General features: G+C 50.5%; 1 protein-coding gene across 1 annotated transcript in view; it reads right to left on the reverse strand.

Moving 5' to 3' along the window:
- LOC102445544 (protein-arginine deiminase type-2) overlaps positions 1–22,671 on the reverse strand; it is an 87,245-nt gene that overhangs the window by 63,686 nt on the left and 888 nt on the right. Inside the window, exon 2 of the mRNA XM_075906208.1 lies at positions 4,193–4,376. Within this exon, the coding sequence (XP_075762323.1) occupies positions 4,193–4,376 (184 nt within the window). The remainder of the gene's footprint in view (positions 1–4,192; positions 4,377–22,671) is intronic.

The raw sequence follows: 22,671 nt of genomic DNA on the forward strand, positions 1-22,671 counted from the left end.
GGAGGGGCAAAAATAGCAGCTCTGATCTAGTGGTGAATCGGGAGGTGCCCTGCCAATGCCAACGAGCTGCTCAGTTTCAGGACTGAGCCTGATTGCGGGAGAGTGGGGAAGGTGGATCCAAAATCTGACAGCCTCCCAAGGAGACAGAGACTAGCAGGGAGACTGGAGCTTGCACTAAGCCAGGTCTCAGCTTGTCCCTTTCCCGAAGAGGAAGAAAGGGGCCAATTGGCATGGAATTAGCCACGGGTGGCCGGAAGGAGAGGGGAGCAGCCAGAGAGCAACCCTTGGAAGGACTTTGGCTGCGTCTAGATTGGCATGATCTTCCGGAAATGCTTTTAACGGAAAAGTTTTCCGTTAAAAGCATTTTTGGAACAGAGCATCTAGATTGGCACGGATGCTTTTCCGCAAAAGCACTTTTTGCGGAAAAGCGTCCATGCCAATCTAGACGTGCTTTTCCTCAAAAAAGCCCCGATCGCCTTTTTCACGATCGGGGCTTTTTTGTGCAAAACAAATCTGAGCTGTCTACACTGGCCCTTTTGCCCAAAAGCTTGTGCAAAAGGAACTTTTGCCTGAATGGGAGCAGCATAGTATTTCCGCAAGAAGCACTGATTTCTGACAGTAGGAAGCCAGTGCTTTTGTGGAAATTCAAGCGGCCAGTGTAGACAGCTGGCAAGTTTTTCCGGAAAAGTGGCTGATTTTCTGGAAAAACTGGCCAGTCTAGACACAGCCTCTGGGTATAACATAAACAGCCCTGACCCCACATTGGCAGCAAGAGGAGGTGATGGTGGAAGAGTGAGCTTAGCAGAGTGTTTGCTGCTTTAACAGGGCGGCCGCCTCAGGTGCCAGACCGGGCAGCAGAGAGGGGGAAGCACTAGGACCCAGAGAATTGAGACCTTTCAAAGTTTTGGCCCAAGCGAGAAGGCATGGGCATTTGAGCTCCCTGCCTCAGGTGCCAAAATGTTGTGAGCCGGCCCTGTGCTGTAATCTGTCCACTACCTGGTTGGGCCCCTGGGATGTGCTTCCTAGTTAAGGGCTGGATTTTCCAGAGAGTTCAGCCTTCGCCAAACTCGGCTCCCATTGAACTCAATGGGCTTTTTGGCCACGTTTGATGGGGCAGCACTTTTGGACGTCCTACTCAGAAGGATACAGGACTGCGGTCGGACGGGAAGCCACGAGAACAGAAGGGATTGATGCACAGGGACCTGAAAATCAGCCTTTTAGTGTCACAATCCCAGCTGCCGGACTGCATGTCGGTTTCCCAATCCAGCCCTGTGATGTAGTGGCGGGGGGGCAATTTTGTAATCCTGTGTTCACGCTGATGTTGCATTCACCGTTTGTCTTATGGGGTTATCTGTGATCCTACTGTCCTATGCTGCTCTGTCGTGGCACTGTGTGTGGGTGCCTCAGTTTCCCCGGGCCCTGCAGCACTAGCTGCATGAGGAGGGGGAGGCTGGGGGTGACTCACTGGGGAAGCAGGTGCAGTCTCTCCCCTCCTGAGGCCCAGGTGACAGCAGATAACACCTTGGATCTGGAAGGAGGACAATGGAGGAGGCGGGGCTGCCTGGGGCGAGTGAGCCGTGGCTGTGGGGGTGACGCAGTCTCGGCTGGGTAGGATGAGGAGAGGGGACAGAGCAGGAATGGGGGGTTCAGGGCCCGTGAGCCCTTCCCCAGTCCTGAGAGGATGAAGGCTGTCTGCTCTCGGTGTCGGAGCTAACATCGAGCCTGCGCTGCGCTGTGTCTCTGAGAAGCAATAAAACCGTCTACTCTCCCGGCCGGCTGAGCGTCACATCTGGCTGCGGATGGGGGTGCAGGGTTGGGAGCTCCCCGACGCACCGTCACGAGCTCAAACTCCCCAAGCCTGCTAGCCAGCTTCCAATAGCGGGCAGAGGGGTCCAATGCAGGCCGCTCACCCCTTCCGTTGCAAGCTGCTCAGCAACCGACCGACAGAACAAAGCAGTGGTCCCCAACATGGTACCTGCGGGTGCTATTGCACCCACGGGGGCATTTGTGTGCGCCCGCCAAGTGCTCGGGACTGGCCTGGCCCTGGGCACGTGGCGCATGCATGGTGCCGGAGCCGGCCCCGGGCGCATGGCGCACAGTGAGCGCCGGCCCCGGGAGCGCCGCGGATTGGCCGCCTGCGCTCTAGGCGTGCGGCGCTTGGGGATGGTGCTGGCCCCGGGCACGCGGCCCTTGGAGGGGGCACCAGTCCTGGGCACGTGGCTATGGGGGGGGAGGCCCGGGAGGGCCCGCCCCCGGGTGCGCAAGTGTCCCTGCCCTCTGGCGCCCGGCGGGCGAACGGCCATGCCCCCTGGCGTCTGGCAATCTCAAATGGTTGGGGACCACTGGAACAAAGCATAGACACAAGTTTGAGCCGAGGAGCGGTCAGCAAACTGCTCTTTCCCGTCCCCGCTGGGGGAACATCAGACCCAAGGGCTACGTCTACATTGGCCCCTTTTCCGGAAGGGGCATGTTAATTTCAGCGATCGCAATAGGGAAATCCGCGGGGGATTTAAATATCCCCCGCGGCATTTAAATAAAAATGTCCGCCGCTTTTTTCCGGCTTTTAGAAAAGCCAGAAAAGAGCGTCTACACTGGCCCCGATCCTCCGGAAAAAGCGCCCTTTTCCGGAGGATCTTATTCCTACTTTGAAAAAAGCGCTTTTTCCGGAGGATCGGGGCCAGTCTAGACGCTCTTTTCCGGCTTTTCTAAAAGCTGGAAAAAAGCGGCGGACATTTTTATTTAAATGCCGCGGGGGATATTTAAATCCCCCGCGGATTTCCCTATTGCGATCGCTGAAATTAACATGCCCCTTCCGGAAAAGGGGCCAGTGTAGACGTAGCCAAGATGTTTTAACTGCTTCCTCCTTGGGCGGAGGAAACGCTTGAAACACGAGAACGGCACCAACCCCTGACAAGGCCATGGCCACCCAAGGCTCACCAGCTCCCAGTGCTGTGGACATGCCCAGCCCTGGCAGTGTTCCACGTGGGACTCTTCACCACGCGGCCTGGACATGGAGTGAAAGTACAGTGAATGGAGCGCAAGGGTCTGGGGTCCTCAGACGGACCCTTGATCGAGACACACAGAACGGTATCGCCCTGCTGGCTTTGGGGCCAGCCTCGCACAGTTACCCATGTCAGAGCCTTTATGTAGCATTCCTCCCTCTACGCTCCAGCCACGAGCCTGTATTCGACTCCCTACAGCAGGGGTGGGCAAAAGAGCCTCTGTGGGCTGGATCCGACCTGCCAAGCAGGTGGATCCAGCCCGTGAGGCCCTGCTGCTCCTCCATCCCCAGGCCAATTAGGACCTGGGGGCAGGGGAGCATGAGAAGCCTCTGCCCGCCCTGCCAGGAGCACGTGGCGCTTTGAAGCGCCGCACTGCTCACAGGGTGGGGAGGGAGAGCGGAGGAGGCTTTGTGCACTCCCCCGCGTCTAGGCCCTCATTGGGGCATGGGCATCTGGGGGGAACATGGGGTGGGGGCAAAAGCACTCCTTCACCCCTAGACCAATCATTGTCTGGGGGTGGGGAATCTGGAGATACCTTGGCCACGCCCCTTCTGCTCAATGCCCCGCCCCTTCCTACGTGGCCCAGGGCCACTTCGAAAATTTCCAAAGTGGCCCCTGGCAAAAAATTATTGCCCACCCCTGCCCTATAGCCTAAGCTACATGCACACATCCAATGACCTGTCTTTGCACCTCAACCAAAAAGGAGACGCCATGTAACAGCAACCACAGTGGCAAAGTTCAAAGGAAGCCAGCCACCAATCAGAAACTGGGAGCATCCTCATTTGATCCTGGAGCTTTCAAGTCAGACTGAGGACACGAGAGAAGAGGCCACTCACACAAACGTCCCTGACAGTGGAGATGACCCCCAGACATGCTCTGTCCAGTGTAGGGTGGATGTTCCCAGAGCACCCTCAATCCCAGAATCCCCTTGGGATACCTCGCCTCCTGCTTGCCCACACAGGACAATCTATCGCCCCCCTCTAGGGGAGGGAGAGGAGCTGACGGACTTTGCCTCTCTGAGGAGTGAGAATTAATACCAGCCTGCACCTGCCCATAAAGATGCATTTCCCCTTGATCCTAGCTCACCCTTGGCAATAGCAGCAAGCACCCCAAGCACGTCTCATCCCGACTCCTGTCTCAAGCCAAGTGCATGCCCAGGATACAAGGACGCCCTCCCAGCCTCCCTTTACCTTGTTGTCATTGGCCTCGGCGCTGGCTTTACTCATGCTGAGCTTCAGGACTGTCCCCGGGTCCAGAGGCCACTGCTTCCCGCCATCTGGGGGGACCTCCTGTGATTGGTCATCGGTAACAACTTCAACTTGAACCCCAGCCGTGTGCTTGACGCTGAACGACACAGCGCCTGCAGGAGCCGCTCTGCAACAGAGGGAGGGCGTGGGGATCAGAGGGCTGTGGAGAGACAACTCGGAGATGCCTCGCTCTCCCTTTCCCTGTTCAAAAACTTCAGGGGGCAGCCGAGTTAGTCTGTAATAGGAAAAACTTAAATGCAACCAGTAGTCTAGTAGCACCTTAAAGACCAACAAAACATGTAGATGGGATCCTGAGCTTTTGTGGGCAAAACCCACTTCTTTGGATAACTGGAGTGTTAGAAGTCCAGATCCGAGAATAAATAAGGGAAGGAGGGAGCCGGGGGTGGGGGGGGGGGGGGGGGAGGGGGGAAGAGGAGAAAGAAAAAAAAGAGAAAAAAGAAAAAAGCGGGAGGGGGAGAGAAAAAAAAAGCGAGAGAGACCGACAGACAGACAGACAGAGTAGATAAACTTGGGCTAGCCAAGTTAGTCGGTAACAGGAAAAACTTAAAAAACAAACAACAAATAGTCTAGTAGCACCTTCAAGACTAAATAGTTACAAGAGGCTGATAAGAACCATAAGCACCTTCATTGGTTGGTTGGTTAAGTCATTAAGATGTGGAAGATATGTCACTCCCATGTCAAGGCTCCTGAAGAGATGCTTGCACTGAACTCAATAGAGCAGCACTGATGATCAGGTAAATGTCTGTGAGCTAATGATATTTGAGGTGATAATTGGGGAAGCTATCTTTGTAATGGGGAAGATAATTAGAGTCTTTATTCAAACTTAAGTGTAAAGTGTCGAATTTAAGCATGAATGACATTTCAACCAGAAAGGACATTGTCTCAACAATGACTTGATTACCTGCATCCTGCTTCAAAGGCCTTTTAAGACTGCACTTGAAAGAGAATCCTCTGAACTGTCATTCATGCTTAAATTCGACACTTTACACTTAAGTTTGAATAAAGACTCTAATTATCTTCCCCATTACAAAGATAGCTTCCCCAATTATCACCTCTAATATCATTAGCTCACAGACATTTACCTTCCCCCCACCCCCCTTCTGTTCTGAAATTTGATTTCTCCTTTTCATATGTGTTCATTTTTTTAAATTGTATCCTTTGGTATATATGGTTGTGACAATTTTCTTCCACTATTTGATCTGAGGAAGTGGGTCTGGCCCACGAAAGCTCATCACCTAATAAACCATCTTGTAGTCTTTAAAGTGCTACATAGTCCTGTTTTTTGTTTCAGCTACACCAGACTAATACGGCTACATTTCTATCACTATTCCCTATTAGAGCAAGTCTCATCTGCGGACCACACTATGGACCCCCACATCCTTAGCAAGCGGATGGGCTGGATTTCGGAATACAAAGAGCTGATCTTTTGGACAATGGGAGTCCCTAGGTGCAGTTATGATGGGCTCTTTCTGAACACTAGCTCAGGGCATAAATGCAGGGGCAGTTACGTTAAGAACCTGTGGAAGACGTGCTGATTTTGTTCTAGCGGCACATGGCCCGGGGCTGCAGCACCAAGCGGCCATTGCTGAAGGAGAGCACGGAGCTGAACCTCAGCAGTTGTAACCCCTCACCTGCTTCAGGTCACGGGGAAATAATCCTAGAACCAGCCCCCTGTGGTGCAACAAGTAACCAGAAACTCAGTTGCCAAAGCAACTAATCCTGTAGCTCATGCGTAGTAACTGGAGCTTCTCGGCTTTCAGACAGAGTCAGCCTGGTGCATGCAGAGGAGTGAAGGGCGATGCTAGCTTATGTCCCCAAAGACAGACCACCCCACACCCCTTCACAGAATCCTAGGACTGGAAGGAACACCCACAGGTCATCAGGTCCAGACCCCTGCACTCATGGCTGGACCAAGCACCACCTAGACCATCTCTGGCAGATGTTTATCTAACCTTAAATGTCTCCAGTGATGGAGATTCAACAACCTCCCTCAGCCATTCATTCCAGTGCTTAACCACTCTGACAGGTAGGAAGTTTTTCCTAATGTCCAACCTAAGCCTCCCTGGCTGCAATTGAAGCCCATTGCTTCTTGGCCTACCCTCAGAAGCCAAGGAGGAAGGAGAAACTTTATTCTCCTTGTTGCAACCCTTTAAATACTTGAAAGGTGCTATCATGTCCTCTTTGCCTTCTCTTTTCCAGATTAAACAATCCCAGTTCTTTCGGGCTTCCCTCATAGGTCATATTTGCTAGACCGTAAATCATTTTTGTTGCTCTTCTCCTGAACTTCTATAATTTGTCCACCCAGAACTGGACACAATACTCCAGTTGCGGTCTAATCAGCACAGAATAGAGTAGAAAAATTACTGCTTCTGTCTTGCTTACAACACTCCTGCAATAACATCCTAAAATATTTGCTTCCCTCCCACCCCCAACAGTGTTACACTGTGAGGGTATGTCTACACTGCCATCCTAGTTTGAACTAGGGTGGCTAATATAGGCATTCGAACTTGCAAATGAAGCCTGGGATTTAAATATCCCGGGCTTTATTTGCATGTTCCCGGGCGCCGCCATATTTAAATGCCCCGTAGTTTGAACAACCTGCCTGCAGCTACACGCGGCACGGACGAGGTAGGTTGAATTAAAGCTCCTAATTCAAACTAACGTTAATCCTCTTGCAATGGCAGTCTGTGCCACGTGTAGCCGCGGGCAGGTAGTTCGAACTACGGGGCATTTAAAAATGGCGGCGCCCAGGAACTTGCAAATAAAGCCCGGGATATTTAAATCCCAGGCTTCATTTGCAAGTTCAAATGCCTACATTAGCCACCCTAGTTCGAACTAGGATGGCAGTGTAGACATACCCTTAGATCGTATGTAGCTTGTAGTCTGACTCCACTATGACCCCTAGATCCCTTTCTGTAGTACCCATTCCTAGATAGTCACTTCCCTATTTTGTATGTTTGAAACCGATTGTTCCTTCCTAAGTGGAAGATTTTGAATTTGTCCTTATTGAATTTCATCCTATTTACCGCTGACCATTTTTCCAATTTGTTCGGATCATTTTGAATTAGAATTGTACCCTCAAAAGCACTTGCAACCTCTCCCTGTTTGGTGTAATTTGTAGAGGCAGCAAGGGCGGTGTGGGGGGAGGGGGGGAGTGACTAGTCGAGGAACTGGTTGACTATATGATAGACAAGTCGACTACTCGCTTACATCCCTACACTGGACCCAAAACTGATCCCTGCAGAACCCCACTCGTGTTATGTCCTTCTAGCACAACTGTGAGCCATTGATAACTACTCTCTGGGAATGTTAGTCTGTATCTGCAAAAACAAGTCTTGTGCACTTTGAAAACTAACAGATTCCTTTGGGGCATGAGCTTTTGTGGGTAAAACCCACTTCAGGAGTATGCATCTATGAAGTGGGCTTTACCCACGAAAGCTTATGCCCAAATAAATCTGTTAGTCTTCAAGGTGCCATGGAAGTCCTTGGTTTTTCCTCTGGGAATGGTTATCCAATCAGATACTCACCCCCCCTTACTGTGGCTCCATCTAGATTTCCATAGTCATGTGAGACTGTATCAAACACCTTCCTAAAGTCTAGATATACCACATCTACCACTTCCCCTTGATCTTTCTGTCTTAGCTTCTGAACCTAGCCATTTTCATTGGCATTCACAACCGTAGGCATCCAATCACCACCAATCTCCTCGGTGAAAAGCAAACTAAAGAAGTCATTAAAGAACCTCTCCCATTTCCACGCCAGCTGTTATTGTTTTTCCCTCTTTGTTGAGTAATGGGCCTCCCCTGTCCTTGGTCTTCCTCTTGCTTTTAGGATATTGGCAGATTGTTTTCTTGTGATTCTTTATGTGTCTAGCGAGCTCGAGCTCATTTTGTGCCTTGACTTTTCTAATTTTGCCCCTGCATACTTGTGTTTAATGCTCCCAGTGCAAACGATTCCTTTCCATTTCTGCAGCAGGAGCGGATTCAAGTGCCCCGTCACCAAAGACTAAAATCAATGCAAGCAAGTGCAAGAAAGGACATGCAAATTGCTAGAAAACACTCCCTGGAGAAAGAGCATTGTAAGGGCCTCTCCCAACTTCAATGCCTTCTTCCCCACAATGCTTCCAGCAGCAGAATCTTCATGCCCCGTAGCCTGGGCCACATAGCCAGGACACCAGAAAAATCAGTGTCACTTACCCAGAGTTCTAATCACCAGGAAAAACCCACTGCACCCACTCATCCCCCCAACCCCTCTCCCCACTACAACTGACCTTTCGCTATTTTGGACTGATTTTTTAAAAAACCTATTTAAAATTAACCAATGTACTCCCACCCCCAAACAACCTGATATTACAACCACAGGGCTGATTAGAAGTACAGGACTGACACTTGCCAACCATTGCGTGGTGCTCGAGCTGTATCACAGACAGCTAGCATACATGAGCGAACCTTTATGCCCTGGAAATTCACATGCAAATGCAGGCCTCTGTGCAGCTAACGGTGAGTTTGCAATTACACAAGCCCGAGGGCAGTGTGTTGCTGAGCAGCGTGCAAATTTGGAGAGACAGCTTCTAACTACCAGGGCACAGAGCTAATGCCTCAAGAAATGAGTTTGCTGAGTTAAGTGAGTTGTCCAGAGGCCAGGATCCCTCCGGGATGCTCATCGGAAAAGCTCTCCCCCTGAACAGGCTGAGATGCCGGACACTGGGTGGAACTGCTTTCCGCTCATGTCATGCTGTCCAGCATGGTCATGGATGGCAAGACGAATAGGCTACGGGGCCTTCCACAAACTTAGAGGAGCATGATGCCTTCCAGAAACTTTCAAAGTGGAGACGGATCTTCCACACACAGGCCCTCCTGTGGGTTTTAAAGAATCTGTCTGATCTTTAAACACCCCCCTCCCCACATACGCCAAACTATCCCATTGAGCTTTGTGGAGGAAACCTCATCTGCCTGGCTATCTCCTCCTCTTCTCTGACACTTGATTGTCCACCCTAGGGCCGGCCTTATGCCGATTCAGCCAATTCGGCTGAATCAGGCCCCGTGCCCCTGCACCTGGAAGTCAGCTCCTTCGGCTTGGCTCGGCTCCCACCTGCCCTTACCTGCACACGCTGCGGGCTGCTGCAGCCGTGTGCATCATTTGCAGGTGAGTGAGGATTTTAAAACTGAAAAGGCGGCGGCGCACGCGGTTTGGCGTCTGGCCCCGCAGAAGGGAGAGGAGGGGGATACTAGGAGGAAGGGCTGGGAGAGGAAGGGGCTTGTACAGAAGGGACGGGGGGCGGGAGAGAGGAAGAGGCTTGTGAGGGGCGGGGGGGGGGGGGGGGAAGAAAGCGGAAGGTACCAAGAGACAGTGTGGAGGAGAGACAAATGCCAGGGGGCCAAGTACAGACAATGAGGAAAAGGGCAGAAGGGGATATGTCAGTGGGAGGGGGGACAGGGTGATGAGGGAGGGGAGAGGAGAGGGGAAGGGCATTAGGGGCTAAAGGGGGAGAGGGAGGTTCTGGGAGAAGGCTTGAAAGAAGGGGTGGGCATGAAAAAGGTGGGGATGGAGCAAGGCATGTCTGAGGGCACAGAGGGGCAGGAGGAGAATGGGGGTAGAGGATGGTGAGGGGGTGGACATCAGGGAAAAAGAGGGCAAAGGGGGCAGGAGCAGTAAGGGAAGGGGGAGGCACGAGGAGAGTGCAGGGCTAAGGGAAGGAGTAGGTGCCAGGGGATTCTGTGGGCAGACACCTACAGGGAAGGGACTAGCACCAGAGGAGAGAGGCAGGGGAGGTGTGTAGAGGGAGGTGTTAGAAGAGGGGTAGCTCACATGATCAGAGTGGGACTACTGGAGGAGTGCGCACAGCGGGGAGAGAAGGGCTGGTGGAAGGGGGCAGGTTGCAGGAGGGCTGAGGGCAGTGAGAATCATAGAATCATAGAGCTGGAAGAGGCCTCAGAAGGTCATCAAGTCCAGCCCCCTGCTCTAGGCAGGACCAATCCCGACTAAATCAACCCGGCCAGGGCTTTGTCAAGCCGAGACTCAAACACCTCTAGGGATGGAGACCCCACCACTTCCCTAGGGAACCCATTCCAGTGCTTCACCACCCTCCTAGTGAAATAGTTTTTCCTAATATCCAACCTGGACCTCTCCCACCGCAACTTGAGACCATTGCTCCTTGTTCTGCCATCTGTCACTACTGAGAACAGCCTTTCTCCAGTCTCTTTGGAACCTTCCTTCAGGAAGTTGAAGGCTGCTGTCAAATCCCCCCTCGCTCTTCACTTCTGCAGACTAAACAAACCCAGATCCCTCAGTCTCTCCTCATAGGTCATGTGCTCCAGCCCCCTAATCATTTTGGTTGCCCTCAGCTGGACCCTCTCTAATGCGTCCTTTTTGTAGTGAGGGGCCCAGAACTGGACACAATACTCTAGATGTGGCCTCACCAAAGCCGAATAAAGGGGAATAATGACATCTCTGGATCTGCTGGCAATGCTCCTCTTAATGCAACCTAATATGCCATTAGCCTTCTTGGCTACAAGGACACACTGTTGACTCATATCTAGCTTCTCATCCACTGTAACCCCCAGGTCGCTTTCTGCAGAACTACAACTTAGCTGGTTGGTCCCGAGCCTGTACCAATGCTTGGGATTCTTCTGTCCCAAGTGCAGGACTCTACACTTATCCTTGTTGAACCTCATCAGATTTCTTGTGGCCAAATCCTCCAATTTGTCTAAGTCACTCTGGACCCTATCTCTGCTCTCAAGCGTATCTACCTCTCCCCCTAGTTTAGTGTCATCCTCAAACTTGCTGAGGGTGCAATCCATCCCCTCATCCAGGTCGTTAATAAAGATATTGAACAAAACCATTCCTAGAACTGAACCTTGGGGCACTCCACTAGAAACCGACCGCCATCCTGACATCGAGCCGTTGATCACTTCTCGCTGGGCCCGGCCTTCTAGCCAGCTTTCTATCCATTTTACCATCCATTTATCCAATCCACATTCCCTTAACTTGCTGGTGAGAACATTGTGGGAGACTGTATCAAAAGCCTTGCTAAACTCAAGGTATATCACATCCACTGACTTTCCCACGTCCACAGAGCCTGTTACCTCATCATAGAAGCTAATCAGATTGGTCAGGCATGACTTGCCCTTTGTGAATCCATGCTGACTATTCCTAATCACTTTCCTCTCTTCCAAGTGCCTCAAAATGGATTCTTTAAGGATCCCTTCCATGATTTTTCCAGGAACCGAGGTAAGACTGACCGGCCTATAGTTCCCTGGATCATCCTTCTTCCTTTTTTTGAAGATGGGCACTACATTTGCCTTTTTCCAATCATCCGGGATTTCTCCCGATCTCCACGACTTTTCAGATATAATGGCCAAAGGCTTCTCAATGACATTTGCCAACTCCCTCAGTACCCTCGGATGCATTAAGTCCGGACCCATGGATTTGTGTACGTTTAGCTTTTCTAAATAGTTCCTAACCTGTTCTTTACCCACCAAGGGCTGTCCATCTTCATCCCATCTTGCGTCACTTAGCGCATTAGTCCCAGAACCCACCTTGTCCGTGAATACAGAGGCAAAGAAAGCATTGAGTACTTCAGCTTGCCCCACATCATCTGTCATTAGGTTACCTCCTTCATTCAGTAGGGGTCCCACACCCTCTCTGATCAGCTTCTTCTTGTTAATATGCCTGTAGAAACCTTTCTTGTTACCCTTCACATCCTTAGCCAGTCGCAATTCCATCTGCACTTCTGCCTTCCTGATAACCCCCTGCCATTCTCGAGCTATACATTTAAACCCCTCCCTGGTCATTTGTCCAAATTCCACTTTTTGTAAGCTTCCTTTTTGTGCTTAAGTTCACCAAGGATTTCCCCCGTAAGCCAATCCCGACTCCTACCATGTTTGCCTCTCTTGCTACGCGTTGGGATGGTTTCTCTCTGTGCCTTCAATAAGGCTTCTTTAAAATACTGCCAGCTCTCCTGGGCTCCTTTCCCCTTCATCTTAGAATCCCAGAGGATTCTGCCCATCAGATCTCTGAGGGAGTCAAAATCTGCTTTTCTGAAGCCCAAGGTGTGTATTTTACTACTCTCTTTTCTTCCTTTGGTCAGGATCCTGAAATCTACCATCTCATGATCACTGCTTCCCAGGTTGTCACCCACCTGGGCAGGAGTCAGGACAGTAGGGGAGGGTGAGGAGCTGGGGGGGGGGGGGCAGGAGAACTGACTTAAATGGGGCCTGTGTGTGGTGTAGTCTTGCCTTAATCTTTGTATTCATGCTTGTCAGTGTGAGAGAAGCTATCTGTATATATTTGCTTGCATATGCAACCACTCTTAAGTGGAGGCCCTCAGCATGTTCTGTAAGTATCAGTGTAGCCCCCGGGGCTTCCAAAGCTGAGTTGCCTACTCTGTCTAGCCTGGTCTTAAATATCTACAATTTAAGCCCATTGCTTCTCATCCTAACCTCAGAGGCCAAGCAGAACAATTTTTCTTCCTCTTCCTTATGATACTCTTTTAGATACTTGAAAGCTGCTGTCATGTCCCTTTCTGTCTTCTCTTTTCCAAGGTAAACAAGGCCAATTTCTTCAGCCTTGCTTCATTTCTCATGTTCTCTAGACCTTTCATCATTTGTGTTGATCTTCTCTGGGCTTTCTCCAGTTTCTCCACATTTCCTGAAATGTGGCGCCTAGAACTGGACATGGTACTCCAGCTGGGGACTAATGAAGAGGTCTCGTTCCCTGCGTAAGGGACGTGAGACTGGGCGGGTTAATTTCCATCCTCCTGTCTATTCCTTTCCTAAGCCAGGAGGGCACAGTAGTTCTGTTGGGGGTTGGAGAGAGGATAGAAGCGAAATCCAAGATCAAGGAGACTGGACCTGTGGATGCTATGGGGGTCAGCAGCAAGGGCCTGCTTTGGGAAGCCCCCTCTTTGGAGGTGAATAGGGCAGCACTGAGACACCACCCAGAAGCAGGTGCCACAGACACTAACTTCAGATTCACGGGATGGCTCTCACAGATCTTGCACACGCATAAGATGATAGATCTGCAGGAGGGGGGGCAGTGGCGTAGTGAGGTGGTTGGAGGGGGCAGTTGCCCCGGGAGAAAAATAATATAACATTTAGCTAAAACTAGATGTCACATTTTTTTAAAAGGAATACCATATCTCCTGCCTTTTGTCTCTTTAGGTCCCCAGTTAACATTTTCAAAAGCACGAGTGACTAAAGTCATTTTTGATAATTGGACTTGGAAATCTAAGCTCAGATTTTCAAAGGTAATTAAGCTCCTAAAGAGACAGTTGCCAACTTGGATCTCCAAAGATATCTCTCTGATTTTTACACACCTTTGAAAATCTGGTCATAAGTGTCCTAATTAGTTCTGAACATGAGATGTAGGAGCCCAGTCCTAGTTCCTTCAGGCATTTTTTAAAAATTTGAACATTTGTCTACACTAATTCCCCTCCTTTCTCTTTCACCATCCAATAAATGCATGGATCAAAATTACAGGTGCTTTGTGAATATGCTGACTTGAGAGTGGAAAGATTTCATATTGTCATGTATGATTCCTGGTAACCCATCTCAAATATGAAAAACTAGGTTGATACCTGTTCATATCAGGAGCTGTTGAATTCAGTTTACCATTTGCACTATCTCATTAGGATCTTTAGTGGAGAAGATTTTTATTTATTTATTTATACTGTGGGCAAAGCATGGGCTCACAAGAATTCCTCCATTGTTTTACCATGAGTCTCAAAACATTTGGGTTATATCTACACTTGCGGCTGCTTGCGCGAGTAAGATGCAAATGAGGCGAAACGTGGAATATCACTGAGCCTCATTTGCATACCTAACGAGCCACCATTTTTTCCCAGAAGAGGCTCTTGCGCAAGAAGGCGCATCTACACTGCCCCTTCTTGCACAAGAAAAATCCTCTTGCGCAATGCTGTTACACCTATTACTTGACAGGAAGAACGGCATTGCACAAGAGGGCTTTTCTTGCACAAGAAGGGGCAGTGTAGATGTTCCTTCTTGTGCAAGAGCCTCTTCTGGGACAAAATGGTGGTTCATTAGGTATGCAAATGAGGCTCGGTGATATTCCATGCACAGTGTAAACAGCACAGTACTGTTTTCCGCAAAAAAGCCCCGATCACAAAAATGGTGATCGGGGTTTTTTTGCAGAAAACCGCAACTAGATTGGCCACGGACGCTTTTCCACAAAAAGTGCTTTTGTGGAAAAGTGTCCTGACAATCTAGACGCGCTTTTCCGAAAATGCTTTTAACGGAAAACTTTTCCGTTAAAAGCATTTCCGGAAAATCATTACAGTGTAGATATAGCCCCAGTGTTTAAAGGCAGAGCTGACTAGAATCAGTTGAGTCCTTGTCTTGTCTCAGTGATCGCTTGAGCAAAAATCATTGATAAAATCTTGTGTAGACTGACCTTGGACTCAACATGCAGGCAATATGTGTTGAAGGGCAGTGCAAAGGAGGCAATGGCGGTGAGGTACCATATTACCTAGTGAAATTAGTGGTGCTGAAATCACTAAGGACTGGAATTTGACCACAGAACTGACACTTTCTTAACAAAGACTCCATTTTTGCTATTTAAAAAGTAAATCAATGTAACAAAACTGCAATGCTCTCTGGTAACTTAAAAAAAAAAAAAAATCAAACTTTAAATTTTATTGAAGAGATTGGATAGTTTGCAATTGAAAATATTTGACCTACACTTAAGGCAACTGATTTAATTGTGTGAAATTTTGCATCATAAAGGATGGCATTTTTTTTGAAAATGTTCAACTATATTGATATGCATTTTGATCAAATCTACTTCTGATGTGATATTTGTGTGTGATTGTGGTTTGTTGTTTGGGTGCTTTTTTTGTGCTCAACAAAAAATCCTAGGGGGGGCAAAACGGTTCGAATTGGGCCCCGCACTTCCTAAAGCTGGCCCTGGTCCAGCTTTTCAGGCAAAGGTCACCTTCCTGTTCAGTTCGTACAGCACCTAACACAACGGGGCCTTGGTCTGCAGCAATGTAAATAAATATTTACATTCAGGGATTTTTTTTAAAAAAAAAAGTCCCTACTCCTGGCTATCATTTTAGGAAGCCAATGTGTCAGCAAAGCTTCTGTTCCCCCCTCTTTTTAAGATACATCATGAATTATATGCCTGGGTAGCGAAACAGACGAGTATTACACAACCTCTGTCAGTTTCACCTGATTGCTGCTGCCCTATGGAGAAGCAGAGATGCAAAAGGGAAGAGAGGACAGAGAGGAGAAGTCTCATTTTTAGACAGCGGCTTGTGTTGTTTCTTTGTGCTACCAACCCTCCCCCTTCTCCCCAGTCAAATCCTAAAATTCATAATGGCCCATTCAACCAGGTGTTTTGTAATAACCCCCAACAAATAAAAGTTCTATGGAAACTCCCTTCTGTGACCGATTATTTTCTCCCCACTGACTCAGGATGGCCAATGGAGCAGAAGTAGAGCAGCAGCGATGCCATTGTGCCGCCTCCTACAAAAACAAACAACCAAAAACGGTTCTTGCAGCCTTGCCAACAGCAGTGATGCAAGCGAAGCCCTGGGAGGCGTCAGACGGTGTGGATTGCGGGGGGAAGTGGAAGCCATGAGGCTGGATTTCACTAGACATGGGAGGGGATGCCACTGATCTCCAAGGAGCGGCCCTGAATTTGGAGCGGGGTGGGGGCTGTATTAACTGGGACCAGAATTCAGTTCGCTGTGTTCCGTGGGGGCTACTGTTTGGAAAGCGTTTACAAAAGAGTCAGAAAACTGCCATTGATCCCATTCAGACCGGAAACGGGCCAATACAGAGCTTTCTCTTAAAAAAAAAAAAAAAAAACAACAACAAAGGGGCTGCACCCCCTGCTCGCTCCCCTTTTGTGTGGGGTGGGCAACCCTGGCTCTCCCTCTGGTCACCAGGCAGGGCCAGGCTGTGGCTGCACCAGCACAGGGTCCCTTCTCTCTCCCCTCCTCCACCAGCCCGGCCCTTTCTCCCCCACCCCACCCCGCACCATGAGGGTCCTGCCACAGGGGCAAAGGAGCAGCTGTTTATAAAAAACAAGGGCAGCCGCTCTCCAAGTGGCAACTGCCAGACCTTCAGCCAGCCGCTGTGTGGCAGTTGAGGGGACCGGGGTGCACCTCAGTTCCACCCCCCTCCCCCAATCCCACCTGGCATGGGTCCTGCTGTGCCCCCCCACCCACCCATTTGCGGATCCTGCCACTGGCACCCCAGTCAGCGCTTTTTTTTTTTTTTTTTTTTTTTTTAAAGAAACAATAGCTGTCTTGGCCTGTTTCTGGTCTGAATGGGATCAGTGGCAGTTTTCTGACTCTGTTTTGTAAACACTTTCCAAACAGTAAAGCTTCAGCCAGCCGCTGTGGGGTGGCTCAGGGGGCTGGGATGCACCCCAGTCCTAACCCCCTCTCCCACCAGCCTCATGGTCCCACTCCCCCAGCCTTTCCCCGCAAGCCCAGCAGCAGCTTACCTTCCAGGTGCAAGGAAGGGGCGTGCTGCTATTGAGGAGTCAGAGCCATACAGGCTCATGAGCCATAGGTTGCTGATCCCATTATGGGGTTAGCAGCAGGGAGGAGAGAGGGAGGAAGCTGGCGGGGAGGAGCTGTGGGATGCAAAGTGATGTGATGATGTTGTTCTGTCGTCCAGCAGGAAAACTTTTGTATAGGTATAGTAAGAGAATTCTCAGGAGTGCCGCGGTAGATTGAACTCAGATCAATCCTTTCAGAAGTATCTCAGATCCCAAGCATATTCTGTAGCACAGGGGTGGGGAGCCTTAGGCCTGGGGGCTGGCCCCTGTCTTGCCTGGATCTGGCCCCCAAGGCTCAAGGTTCCCCCCAGCATTGGGGAGCCCATGCTGGTTCTCCAACCCTATTTCTGTTCCACTGTAAGGCTGGAGCACACAAAATCCACCAGCTTGCCCCCCCTGGCTCTGATGTGCATAGGGAACTTGGGGAGTGTCTGTCCCCTTTTTAGTCAGAGGCCGCGTCAGTGGGGGGGTTGATTTTTTTTTGCTTCTGACTCGTGTGCGGCCCCTGACTGATTTGTGTGTGGGTCAGTGGCCCCGATCCCAAAAAGATTCCTACCTCTACTCTAGCACCCTTTAAAAAAAACCTCAGACACTGGAATACACACACGCAGCTCCCACCAGCTTCACTCATTGGGTAGCGTGGTCTAGCAGACAAGGACTTAGAAGACTTGAGCTCATCCCTGGGCATGTCCCTCGATCTCACCTGATACCCCATGAGTTAGGGAAGCTGTCACAAGGGGGGAAATCCATGAATCGCTAGGATGCACTCAGGTACTATGCTGATGGGGCCCACCTGGGTAAATAGAACCTTAGAGATGGTTGGAAGGGACCTGGAGGCCATCTAGTCCAGCTTGAGAGCCGCCAAGAGCAGCAATGCCACAACCGCCCTAGAACTGTTTCGCTCCCCTTAAAGCTAGCAAGGCAGCTAATATCTGACCTAGTCTCTTGCTGCAGATGAAGCCCCAGAATTCTTTGCCCTATTTTTGGTGGGCTTGGAGAACGGCTGACCACTACCCTCTTCATAACAGCCCTGCTCATAGCTGGGGGCTTATCGGTCTGATTGTCTTAACGCCACCAACCCCCTTTGCTCACAGGTCAGGTTTTCTAACCCTTTTCTCCTTGTCGCTCCCCTCCAGACCTGCTCCCATTTGCCCCCAGCTTGCTAGAGAGCAGTCTCTGCAGCTTGGGCTTCAGAGCGGAACAATTAGCTCCTGTGTCTCCCCTACACCAGTCCTGTCAATACGCCCCAGAGTAGTAGCCGCTTATCTGCATTGCACGGCTGGCTCCTATTCTATTTGTGAGCCCCCACCCTCCTCAACTCCTATTCAGTAGTATTATGGCCAGACTGAGTCAGACCTAAGGCTCATCTTGCCAGTGCCCTTTCTGCCAACAGTGACTGATGCCAAGTGCCCTGGCGGTTATCGGCCAATTTGATTTTTCCCCTTTCCAGTACATTATTTTGCACTGGCCTTCCATCTGGTTGATTTCAAAGCAATTCTACCATTTATCAAGGCCCTTTGGCATCTGGCTCCTGTCCTCGGATGTACTAGCAACCCCTCCCAGTTCACTGTCATCCATGCATTTTATAAGCACACTCTCCACTTGTTTATCCAAGTCACTCATGGAAATATTCGCCCTTACTAAACCCTGGACAGACCTCTGCAGGACTCTGTTAGAGACGTGTCCCCAGTCTGACAGCAAGCCATTGACACCTCCTCTTTGAGTAGTTTTTCCCACCATTGTGCACCCACTTTATAGTTAGGGTTGCCAGACGGTTTAAACAAAAATACTGAACACCTCCCTCTGCCCCCTCCCCCCCAAAAACCCCCCACACACCACACTGGGGAAAAAATTCTGTTGAGGAAAGGGGGGGGGGGACAAAGTTGTCGAGAGTAAAAAGAAAAGAAAAAAAGACACCCCAGCATGGCCCCTTTAAGAAATGCCATCTTGTTTTCCTGCTTCTAGCCAGAAGACAGCTCCCCTGCGGAACCAGGCAAATGGGAGTGGGGGGGGGGGGGGGGGGAAGGGAGGGAGAAGAGGATGGGGGACTGGATCCAGGCCCGGGCCCAGTTACTTAATGTGTAGGGTTGCTAGGTGTCCAGTATTTTCGCCTCCTGGAAGGGGGAAAAGGGAAAATCAGAAAATACCAGACTTTTTAGGTGTCTGGTATTTTCTGAATTTTTTTTTTAACTGGACAGAAGGCAAAAATACCGGACTGTCTGTGTCAGTACTGGACACCTGGCAACCCTATTTATAGTAGTTCCATCTATCCGGCATTTCCCTAGTTTGCTTATGAGAATGCCATGTGGGATGGTGAAAGAAGGTGGAAGAGGGAATATTTTTATTGGACCATCTTCTATGGAGAGTTACCCTGGAACCAACAGCAATGCATGTGGGACTGAGCTAAAAGCCTTATTAAAATTGAGATAATCATGTCTAATGCCTCCTCCCTTTCCACTGAGCCAGTATCCCTATCAGAAAAGGAAAGCCTGACCGTTTATTCCTTGCAAATCTAGCACCCTATTATCCCCTTAGATGCTTGTGACAGGAGATAGAGAGTTATTGTAGGACCGCATTGTTCCCTGATCACTTCAAGATGCAACGGGTCAATTTTTAGCAGAACATCAGCATGGAACTGGTTCCACTGTCCACGTGAAGGGTCTGCAAATTTAGCCCACTCACAGATTCATGTGCCCAGCGCTGATGCTTTGCTTCATGCAAATGTGTCTTGCTAAGGTTTTTAAAGCTCTGCTTCCCTGCAGTTTAGGTTACGCACTTGCCAAACAGGGTTTTTACAGCTCCCGGGACTATTTGCCAGTAGCATGGCAGAAGGCCAGGAAAAGTACAGTGTGTTTGAAGGAGGAACAGAGCAAAATCAGCTGTGAATAAGAGTTAACAATGACAACAGCGGTTTATATGGGATTAAGAGAGCTCATGGCTGAGGACTAGCCGTTAAAAATATAGTCAATATATCTCCTGGAAAGGGACAGCTAAATGTTTATTTCCTTCCCCGATTACCACCTGGTGACCAGGGGTTTTGCGGAATAGTTCTATCGGCTGCATGTGATCTCTCAAGGAACAATATGTAACTCATAAAGTCATAAGAATTCCATAGGGATCACAGATGTTACGGATGGAGGAGCACGCCGATCACAGAGCTTATCCACCTGCAAAGGCAGGTCACAATCCTCAGAAAAAGGATGCATCAGGTAGGACACATAAAAACGGCCAGACTGGGCAGTCCAATGGTCCATCTGCCCCAGCATCCGGTCTTCCAACAGAGGACATTACTGCTTCAGAGGGAATGAACAGAACAGGGGAGTTCTCAAGAGATCCATCCTGTCGGCCAGTCCCGCATCTGGTCCACGTCAACTGATCTGAAGCCAAGATTTACCCCAGAAAATGAAGTGGGTAAAACACTTTACCTAGACTGGGACCCATCCCAGATCAGAATTTTGTGGCCTTACCTCAGTAATGAAGATCTGACCTCAGATCCCATATCCAGCCAACCCAATCACTGAGGTATCGGATTGCTGGATCAGAATTTTGTGGCTGTAAGTTCCCCTGGGAAGCTGTGTGAGTGAGTGTATTTAAAGCATCCTTTGAGCCTGCTGCCACAGGGTGTGGTGCATCACCTGCACCCTGGGAAATGCAAGTGCTGGACAGCTTGGGAAGTCTCCCTTCAGTGGAGCTGCTGGCAAATGAGGATTAACCCTGGTCTCAGGGAGGCAGTGTGACCTAGCAGACAACGCCCAGAGCGGGGCTCAGACATGGGAGTAGAACCCAGGTCTAGATCTGGGGTTGGCTTTGTGTGATCTTGGACAAGTCGCTTCCCCTCCCCGTGCCTCAGTTTCTCCATGTGCGAAATGGGGATGCTGATACTGAATTCCTTTAGAAAGGGTGTTGAGATCCACTGCTGAAGAGCACTAGTGGAGAGCTAGGAGCCGGGTGGCGAGGAGGGGTACTAAGGAAAACCTGACGAGCTTTGAGATCTGCTGACAGGACACAAAGGCCATCACTAGGTTAAGGAAATTCTCACCCGGGCAAGTCACTACCACGAACAAGCCTCCGGGAGAACTATGCCACCCTGGTACAAAGTGGGGGTTCATGCCACTGCCGTAGTGACCCGATTGTGCCACCCTGCTGCTGGGTGTGCTTGCACAATGCAGTGTGTTTGTGTTAAAAGTGCTGCCCTGATGTAACTGCACCAGTGTGTTTACATGGGAGCCAATCTCCTTAGTGTTGCCCTTCCAACATCAAAACGTTGTGCTTCCTCAAGCCACATTCAGCCTCAGGAGAGGCTGGGGTTGGCATCCTGGAAAGGGAAGCCGAGATTGAGTTCCCTGCAAACAGCTACAATGAGCACTGGGGAACAGGCCCAGCCATAGAAGCAGAGAAATCCGTGTGTGTGTGTGTGTGTGTGTGTGTGTGTGTGTGTGTGTGTGTGTGTGTGTGTGTGTGTGTGTGTGTGTGTGTGTGTGTGTGTGTGTGTGTGTGTGTGTGTGTGTGTGTGTGTGTGTGTGTGTGTGTGTGTGTGTGTGTGTGTGTGTGTGTGTGTGTGTGTGTGTGTGTGTGTGTGTGTGTGTGTGTCTCCCCTCCACCTGGATCTCTGTTTTGTGATCCCGGGATGCCTCGCTCCTGACATGGGACACAAAAGAACCCTATTGCCACAGATCTCACCTCTCCCCCAGGCATCCCTGATGGCCACTAAGATACAAATGAAGTGGTCTGATTTTTTGTATAGTTGCCAGTTACACACCACAAGTCGGAAGCCAGCCAGGGATGTGGCAGAGTTGGGTCAGGCCTGCTCAGCAGCTGGAAGCCACCCCCTTCACCAGCACAGGCACTAAAATCACAAGTGAGGCATCTGGGGCTCAGGATTGAATCTGACTCCTGTGCCAGCTGTTCCAGGCTGTGACTGACTGGATCCCCACCCACCACGTGTCACGTGCTGGAGTTCGATCCCTCAGGCGCTGTGGAGACTTACGTGTGGGACCACGCTCAGTGAAGAGGAGATTGCGAGTGGGGGGAGGGGCTCTGTAACAGGGCAGGCCATCTGCAGAAGGGGGGGGTGGGGATCACAGATGGGGCAGCAGAAAGCACCGGCTGAGTTCAGGAGGGCAGCAGGTGACAGGTGCCTGGAAAGGGTGCAGGGAGACCAGTGATCGGGTGTAGCCGAGAGAAGGGGCCAAGGGAAGGGGCCAACCTGTGTGTGTGGGAAGGGGGCTAATGGATGGGTGCCTGAGTGCCCCAGGGAAAGGAGCACCAGGCAGAGTGGTGGGCTGGGTGCAATGGGGGCAGGGTCCCTTAGGTCATAAGAGCGGCTACACTGGGTCAGACCAACGGTCCATCTAGCCCAGTATCCTGTCTGCCCACAATGGCCGATACCAGATGCCCCAGAGGGAGGGAACACAACAGTGATCCCTCCCGTCACCCACCTCCAGAGAAATCAAGGCTAGGGACACCATTCCTACCCATCCTGGCTAATAGCCATTGATGGACCTAACCTCCATGAATCTAGGTAGCTCTTGTTTTAACCCTGTTAAAGTCCTGGTCTTCACCACATCCTCTGGCAAGGAGTTCCACAGGCTGACTGCGGGCTGAGTGAAAAAAACCTTCCTTTTCTAAAGGTCAAGGGACGTGTGTGTGTGTGTGGGGGGGGGGGGGGGGGGCAGCAGAAGAAGGGTGCCCAGGGCACAGTGGGTGCCTGCAGCAGGGCAAAGCTGCTTGGGGCCAGGGCTGCAGTGGCAGGTGCAGCAGGACAAGAGTGTCAGGGGCACAGCAGACAGGAGAAGGGGGCTCACGGCCCAGTGGGGGACACAAAGGGCAGGAGAAGGGGACCCCCGGGGGGGGGGCGCAGCGGGCAGGAGAAG

Source organism: Pelodiscus sinensis, chromosome 23 (genome assembly GCF_049634645.1).
Source record: "Pelodiscus sinensis isolate JC-2024 chromosome 23, ASM4963464v1, whole genome shotgun sequence".
Classification (NCBI taxonomy): domain Eukaryota; kingdom Metazoa; phylum Chordata; order Testudines; family Trionychidae; genus Pelodiscus; species Pelodiscus sinensis.